The 8,521-nt window shown below is 55.3% G+C and overlaps 1 protein-coding gene across 4 annotated transcripts in view; it reads left to right on the top strand.

Annotated features, from left to right (window-relative positions):
* The first annotated feature begins 1,708 nt into the window (after nt 1–1,708).
* SAMHD1 (SAM and HD domain containing deoxynucleoside triphosphate triphosphohydrolase 1) overlaps nt 1,709–8,521 on the top strand; it is a 46,780-nt gene continuing 39,967 nt past the window's right edge. The window contains exons 1-2 of one of the 4 annotated variants that reach the window (XM_075901480.2): nt 1,709–2,000; nt 4,182–4,248. In XM_075901480.2, coding sequence (XP_075757595.2) covers nt 1,775–2,000; nt 4,182–4,248 — 293 coding nt within the window. In that variant the 5' untranslated portion in view covers nt 1,709–1,774. The remainder of the gene's footprint in view (nt 2,001–4,181; nt 4,249–8,521) is intronic. The other 3 variants (XM_089769635.1, XM_075901481.2, XM_075901479.2) reach the window with 3 other exon arrangements.

Here is an 8,521-nt window from a genome sequence, read left to right as displayed (position 1 = left end):
GTTGGGGTGTCGGTGACGGGGTGTCGGTTGGGGGGTCAGTGACTGAGGTATTGGTTGGGGTGTCAGTGACGGGGTGTCGGTTGGGGGGGTCAGTGACTGAGGTATTGGTTGGGGTGTCGGTGACGGGGTGTCGGTAGGGGGGTCAGTGACTGAGGTATTGGTTGGGGTGTCGGTGACGGGGTGTCGGTTGGGGGGGTCAGTGACTGAGGTATTGGTTGGGGTGTCGGTGACGGGGTGTCGGTTGGGGGGTCAGTGACTGAGGTATTGGTTGGGGTGTCAGTGACGGGGTGTCGGTTGGGGGGGTCAGTGACTGAGGTATTGGTTGGGGTGTCGGTGACGGGGTGTCGGTTGGGGGGTCAGTGACTGAGGTATTGGTTGGGGTGTCGGTGACGGGGTGTCGGTTGGGGGGTCAGTGACTGAGGTATTGGTTGGGGTGTCGGTGACGGGGTGTCGGTTGGGGGGGCAGTGACTGAGGTATTGGTTGGGGTGTCGGTGACGGGGTGTCGGTAGGGGGGTCAGTGACTGAGGTATTGGTTGGGGTGTCGGTGACGGGGTGTCGGTTGGGGGGTCAGTGACTGAGGTATTGGTTGGGGTGTCGGTGACGGGGTGTCGGTTGGGGGGTCAGTGACTGAGGTATTGGTTGGGGTGTCGGTGACGGGGTGTCGGTTGGGGGGGCAGTGACTGAGGTATTGGTTGGGGTGTCGGTGACGGGGTGTCGGTAGGGGGGTCAGTGACTGAGGTATTGGTTGGGGTGTCGGTGACGGGGTGTCGGTTGGGGGGTCAGTGACTGAGGTATTGGTTGGGGTGTCGGTGACGGGGTGTCGGTTGGGGGGGTCAGTGACTGAGGTATTGGTTGGGGTGTCGGTGACGGGGGTGTCGGTTGGGGGGGTCAGTGACTGAGGTATTGGTTGGGGTGTCGGTGACGGGGTGTCGGTTGGGGGGGCAGTGACTGAGGTATTGGTTGGGGTGTCGGTGAAAGGGTGTCGGTTGGGGGGGTCAGTGACTGAGGTATTGGTTGGGGTGTCGGTGACGGGGTGTCGGTTGGGGGGTCAGTGACTGAGGTATTGGTTGGGGTGTCGGTGACGGGGTGTCGGTTGGGGGGTCAGTGACTGAGGTATTGGTTGGGGTGTCGGTGACGGGGTGTCGGTTGGGGGGGCAGTGACTGAGGTATTGGTTGGGGTGTCGGTGACGGGGTGTCGGTAGGGGGGTCAGTGACTGAGGTATTGGTTGGGGTGTCGGTGACGGGGTGTCGGTTGGGGGGTCAGTGACTGAGGTATTGGTTGGGGTGTCGGTGACGGGGTGTCGGTTGGGGGGGTCAGTGACTGAGGTATTGGTTGGGGTGTCGGTGAAAGGGTGTCGGTTGGGGGGGTCAGTGACTGAGGTATTGGTTGGGGTGTCGGTGAAAGGGTGTCGGTTGGGGGGGTCAGTGACTGAGGTATTGGTTGGGGTGTCGGTGACGGGGTGTCGGTTGGGGGGGCAGTGACTGAGGTATTGGTTGGGGTGTCGGTGAAAGGGTGTCGGTTGGGGGGGTCAGTGACTGAGGTATTGGTTGGGGTGTCGGTGACGGGGTGTCGGTTGGGGGGGGAGTCAGTGACTTTCCCGCCTTCCGAAGGCAGCGGCGGCTCCGGCCGCCTTGCCCCGCCCCCGCGCTGAGACAGGCGGAAGCCGCGGCCACTGAGCGGGGCGGGTGTGGGCGGAGCCAGCGGGGCCCGCCCCCGGCCGGCCTGGTGGGCACGAGCGAGCGCGCCTGCGCGGCGGCGGTGGAGCCGGGTCGATGCTGAGCCGGAGCCAGAGCGAGGCCGGGGCGGGCGGCGTCGCCAAGCGGGCTCGGCCCGGCAGCCCCCCCGATGGGCTCCGCACCCCCGAGAAGCGGGCCCCGGCCTGGGCCCCCCCCGCGCTCCCGCCCGGGCCCCCCCCGCGCCGCTGGGACACCGAGCAGGTCTGCGACTTCCTCTGCCGCAGCGGCTTCGGCGAGCCCGGCCTGCTGCGCCGCGTGCGAGGTACCGGGGTCTGCGAGCCGGGGCGAGCTCCTCCGGGGGGGCTGCCCGCCCCGCCGCCGCGCTGGGGGGAGGAGCCGCGGGCGAGCGCCGGGCTGGGCTCTGCGCCCCCCCCCCCCGGGCATGCCGCCTGCTCCCCCCCCGGCTCCCTGCTCCCTCCGGGCATGCCCCGGCTCCCTGCGGCCCCCCCCGGCTCCCTGCGGCCCCCGCCGGCTCCCTGCAGCCCCCCCCGGGCATGCCGCCTGCTCCCCCCCCGGCTCCCTGCCCCCCCGGGCATGCCGCCTGCTCCCCCCCCGGCTCCCTGCCCCCCCGGGCATGCCGCTTGCTCCCCCCCGGCTCCCTGCCCCTCCCGGGCATGCCGCCTGCTCCACCCCCCGGCTCCCTGCCCCCCCCCCCGCGGGCATGCCGCCTGCTCCACCCCCGGCTCCCTGCGGCGCCCCCCCCCCGGGCATGCCGCCTTCTTTCCCCCCCGGCTCCCTGCGGCGCCCCCCCCCCGGGCATGCCGCCTGCTCCCCCCCCGGCTCCCTGCGGCCCCCCCCCCGGGCATGCCGCCTGCTCCCCCCCCCCCCGGCTCCCTGCGGCGCCCCCCCCGGGCATGCCGCCTGCTCCCCCCCCCCCGGCTCCCTGCGGCGCCCCCCCCGGGCATGCCGCCTGCTCCCCCCCCGGCTCCCTGCGGCGCCCCCCCCCGGGCATGCCGCCTGCTCCCCCCCCCCGGCTCCCTGCGGCGCCCCCCCCCGGGCATGCCGCCTGCTCCCCCCCCCCCCGGCTCCCTGCGGCGCCCCCCCCCGGGCATGCCGCCTGCCCTCCCCCCCCCTCCCGGCGGCCCCCCCCCCCGGGCATGCCGCCTGCTCCCCCCCCCCCCCCCGGCTCCCTGCCCCCCCCGGGCATGCCGCCTGCTCCCCCCCCCCCCCGGCTCCCTGCGGCGCCCCCCCCCGGGCATGCCGCCTGCTCCCCCCCGGCGGCCCCCCCCCCCCCGGGCATGCCGCCTGCTCCCCCCCCCAGCTCCCTGCGGCGCCCCCCCCGGGCATGCCGCCTGCTCCCCCCCTGCGGCGCCCCCCCCCGGGTATGCCGCCTGCTCCCCCCCCGGGCATGCCGCCTGCTCCCCCCCCGGCTCCCTGCCCCCCCCGGGCATGCCGCCTGCTCCCCCCCCCCGGCTCCCCCGCCCCCCCCGGGCATGCCGCCTGCTCCCCCCCGGCTCCTGTCCCCCCCGGGCATGCCGCCTGCTCCCCCCCCGGCTCCCTGCGGCCCCCCCGGGCATGCCGCCTGCTCCCCCCCCGGCTCCCTGCCCCCCCCCCCCCGGGCATGCCGCCTGCTCCCCCCCCCCCCCCCCCGGCTTCCCGGGGCAGGGGAGCCCATAGCATGGGTCAGGGGGACTCTTGTGCAGTTCGGATCCGCACTGGCGTGCAGCCGGGGGCACTAGACTTGCCACTGGCCCGGGCTGAGTCCGCACCCCGCCGTTGGAAGGCGCAGGAGCGCTCTGGAGTATGAACGGGGGAGTGCGGAAGTGCCCGTGACTAGTGGGTGGATGTGCCATTGACCACTCAACTAGTCAATTAACATCCTGAGTCTGCAGAGCTCCCGCTCACCCGCTTCATTTCCTTTGCCTCCTCAGGATCTAATTCCTCTCCAAGAAACATGTTGCATTAAAACAACCAATATACAATGAGTGGTTGGGGGGGCAGTTGAGGAAAGGTGATAGTTAATTACATATTTTTGGAAAGCAAAAACAATATATGTACAGGGTGTTTTTTGTTTGCCCACTTAAATCAGTAGTGGGCAAAGTATGGCCCGTTGAACCCTTCAGTCTGCCCCGCAAGCTCCTCTAGGCAGGCTGGGTCAGAGCTGCTTTGGAAGGAGGTGCCAAACCAACTATTGGGCAGTGCAGCAAGCTTGTGGGGGCTTATGCCTTCCCTTCTGCCACCCATCCCTCAAAGCCTCAGCTCCCCTAGTGCCTGGGCCTGATGGTCTGGGTGGCATGGCTGCAGTTCTGGACATCTGTAGTGCTCCGGGTGGTGCAGTCACATGGTGGGAAGGAGGGGAGGTTGGATAAGGGTCTAAAATTTAAGTAAGCTAAAATGAAGTGGTAAAGATAACAGTGCTAAAATACTTCTATATGAAATATTTCAGCAACTTAAATACGTAGGGGAAAGCCTAGACATAAAAGTTATTCCTTTCACTCCTCAGAAAATCAGATAACCGGAGCAGTGTTGCCTTACCTCACTAAATCTGAACTTAAAGACTTAGGAGTTGGGTAAGAACAACTTTTACTAAATTTTTTAGAGTGGTTCCTGTGTGAGAAATTTTGGTTATTTAATAACTTGGGACTTGCTGTTTCTTGAAGTGTCCAAGGCTTTGCCTATGTCTTAAATAAAAACAAGTTGTGAATGTGGTGGTATAAAGCAATGTTTCTCAACCTTTTTTTTTTTTTTTTTAAATAAAGTACCCCTTTAAAAAAAAAAATGTGTAAGTACCCCCCAGTACCTACAGGTTTTCAGACACACAATTTTTTTCTACTATTGCAACACATTTGTTTAAACAGCTTAATCGTAGCCAGGCGGGCAATTACTTTTTTGGGTATAAAAAGTACAAAAATAATAAAGCACTGTAAAACTTAAAACAAATTCAGTTTTGTCCAAGTTACAGTTGTGTTGATGTACCCCCCCCCCCAGACTTCTCTCAAGTACCCCTAAGGGGTACTCGTACCACTGGTTGAGAAACATGGGTATAAAGGATCTGTTGGTACTGACCTTCACTGAAACTAACCAAACTTTAATAATACATCTTGGGAAAGACAAGTCGTCATCACTTGATTGACTGCAAATGTTGTCCTTGATTTCTGTGGCATGATATTTTAGTATGTTGTCTTTGTTAGCTCACCTCTTTTTTGCTATTGTGTAATTTCAGCTATTCATGTCAAGGCTGACAACCTGTTATAAGTGAAACACCTTGATATGTTTGGAGAGATGTGTGAAAGTGTGTATTTTGTAAAAAACGACTTGATCAAAAATAGGAGCTGTAATTATTTGAAAAGAGATATATAAGCCAGTTGTTTAAACAGAGCTAAAAACTGAGGATTAGGGATGTAAAATCCAGTTTAACTGGTTAACGGGTTAAATGTATTGTTTAATCAGGTCCCTGATTAAAGGGGAGGTGGGCAGGGGGTGCCGCTCCAGCCAGTTTGGGCTATAGCAAACCCCCGTGTCTCATGCAGGGGCTGCCCCTGATGGCAGAATATGTAACTTTCCGAACTATTAGAAAAGAGATGTCAAAACCATTTACAGGGAAGAGAGGTTAACTAAGCACAAGGGAGGTAACTAGAGCATAATTTGGATTGTTAATCTGTAGTTGCATATATATTATCAAGAGTTGTGGATGCTGGTGTATTTCACGTGTATGGTTCAGTGCAGAGGTGCTGCCCTGGAGAATTGGATTCTATTCCTGAACTGCCACACAGTCCCTGTGTGATGCTAATCAGTTCAGTTTAACTTTTACAGGTGGTCACGCTGCACTCATTTTCTGTGGACTGTAATTTTCAGGTTTTTTTCTTGCTCAGTTCATGGCTCCAGGCTTTATTTACTGTGTACTCTTAAATCTTAGTCTCAAGATGGAATTATTAACTTCCCAATGGGCTTTTCTCTGGTGCTTATCTCTACATTATCTGCCTTATGCGCAAATACTGATTTTCACAACACACTTCTGAGGTGAAGAGTTGGTCTTATAGAGATGGGGGCAGAGAAATTAAAGTCAAAACTGTCCACTAATTTTGAGTGTCGAACTTGAGATACTTAAGACCTGATTTTTCAGAGAACTAGGAATTAGTATGTTCAACGCTTAACTCTCAGTGACTGCAGTTTCAGTTGTGCTCAGCACGTACGCAAATCACACCCACGGGTCTAGGAATAAATGGTCAGCATTCAGAATGGAGACAAGTAAATGGCTGTGTCTGTCGGGGGTCTGTTCTGGGACCAGTCCTGTTCGACATGTTTATTCATCAGTGATCTTGAAAAAGGGGTACACAGTGAGATGGCAAAACTTGCAGTTGATATAAAACTACTCATGATAGTTGAGGCCCTGGCAGACTGTGAAACGCTACAAAAGGATCTTTCAAAGCTAGGTGACTGGGCAAGAAAATGGAAGATGAAATTGAATGTTGATAAATTCAGTATAATGTACATGGGAAAGTACAATCCCAACTGTACATTTGGGATGTGAATGGGTAATGGATGAACTGGTACTGGGGAAGTTAAAATGTTTGTTTGTGTGAAAATTTCAGCAGTTACACATTTACATGCAGGGAGGAGCTGCCCCTTGCCCCCCACTCCTTCGCTGACTCCTTCGCTGCTGCCTTTGTATCAAAGGAAGCTGCACGGGGGGGGGGGAGGGCAACTGGGAGCCAGTACACGCAAGGATATATCTATCCGTCCTCACTGGAGCAGAGACTAAAACGAGTTCCACTTCAATGTCAATAAAACAGATTCTAGTTCCCAAAGAGAACAGAGGATCATGATCTATTTCTGATCTAAGCCAATTTAACATCTGAAAGTGTAAAATGCCACCCAGTCAGATGGGTATCAGGAATTTCCCGTTTAAAAGAAGGCATGTGGTTTGTGGCTCTGGACATGAGATGCTTATCTCACAACTGTTCCTCGAGCAAGACCATTACCTTGGGAATCTGTATCAAATACGAAAAGTCAACTTTGACTCTTACAAAGACCACAGATTTAATTGGACCAACTCTGGTCTTGACTGCAGCTAGAGCCCAATCAAGAAGCTCTAGTCAATAAGCAATTTGATATAACAGGTCATCCTCAGACTACAGTCAGGATCTGCCTTTCCCTTCTAGGCAGCATGGCCTCATGTATCCATTGAACACCATTTGCCAGGGTCCATTTCTGCTGCCTGTACACCTGGCTTTAGTGCATCTGCTCACCAGAGACAATATCAATGTTAGAGTAACAATTCAGGCCAGGGTTATGGCCTGTTTCACTTGCTGGGCAAATCTGAAGAAGTTTGGGTGGGAATTCCTTCCCCCACACCTACACCTGAACCAGCTATCTTTGCTGATGTCTCCTTAGGCTGAGGAGTCCAAGGTCCCTTTGGAAGGCCAGGATGCAGTTTCACTTACCATAATTAAGTGTAGTCCATCAGGCCTGCAATGCATTCTGTCTACTCATCCAATCCTGACCTATCCAGGCAATGTTGGACAACATGATGACTGTCTTCTACATAAATGGGGAACAAGACAACCAGCCTTTTGGAAGTGATGAATCGGAAACCACATAATCTTGTCATCAGTGTATCTACCGAGGTGCAGAAATCTCTAGCAATCTCAGCAGATGCTTTTCCTCAGACTACAAATGGGAGAGTCATGATTCCGTCCTGAATCCTGCAGTGGGGCATCCAGTCTTTAGATATCTGTCTTATACATGAAGAAGAAACTGCCCTTGCTGCTTCAGAGCAGCTCAGGCCAAGGCTCAAAGGGCAATGCTTTAGCTACCCTGAATGGGTCACCTCAGATATGCCTTCCCTCCCATTCTACTAATACCACAAATCCTATGAAACATTTGTCATAATACTGGGGTCATCTTCATCACACCCAGGTGGCCAAAATAGATCTGTCTTTTGGACCTCCTCAATATTTAACCTTCTCCACCCATCAATACCCAACCATTTCCAGATGTGCTGGTGGAATATAGTGGTGTAACCAGGCACCCTAACCCACATGCTTTATAATTCAGGGCCTGATATTTGAATGGCAGTGGCCATAGAGCGCTTGTGTTTAGTTGCAGTTCAATCCTCCTCAACCAAAACAGAAAAGATTCTTCCAAGATGGAGATGCTGTTCATCCAAATGAAAATATTTTTCCTCTTGATCACAACAGCATAGGTTATCTCCAGAGTCTTTTATTTTAGATTATCTACTTACCTGTAAAATGTTAGGTCTATCATTTAGTTCCCTGTGGATCCCCTCACAGAAATCACCACCTTTCACCATATAGCGTAAGGGCCAGTGCATGCTATTTTTACTCCACCTAAGGTAACTTGATTTCTGAAGGGACTTCTTAAAACTTTTCCACCAATGATAAAAACAGCATCTCAATAGGGATCACAATTTTCATTTCTCACCAGAACTCCCTTCAGACCATAAGCCATGTGTTCTGTGACCCACCTCTCAATGACAGTTGCCTTCTTGGTCACCATCATATCAGGTGGAAGGGTGAGCAAGCTCTTTTCTCATAAAGAGAAGTCGTCTTCACTTCCACCTGAAATTCATTCCTAATGTAACTTTGGAATGTCACATGAATCTAATCATCCACTTGCTGTTCTTTTTCCAAACCCTCATGCTTCCGATGAGGGGAGAACTTCGTTCCATAGACCTTTAACTGGTGTTGGTGTTCAGAAAATGAAAGCAATTAGAAAGATATTTAAACTATTGATCACCTTGGGAGAGTTGCTAGTTGGTCAAGCACTGTCCATGCAGAGACTCCAAGTGGATGTTGGGATACACTCTAATTCAGTGGTCTC

This window comes from Pelodiscus sinensis, chromosome 17 (genome assembly GCF_052426305.1).
Source record: "Pelodiscus sinensis isolate ZL-2025 chromosome 17, ASM5242630v1, whole genome shotgun sequence".
NCBI classification, from domain to species: domain Eukaryota; kingdom Metazoa; phylum Chordata; order Testudines; family Trionychidae; genus Pelodiscus; species Pelodiscus sinensis.
This window is presented reverse-complemented; position numbering and strand designations above follow the sequence as displayed.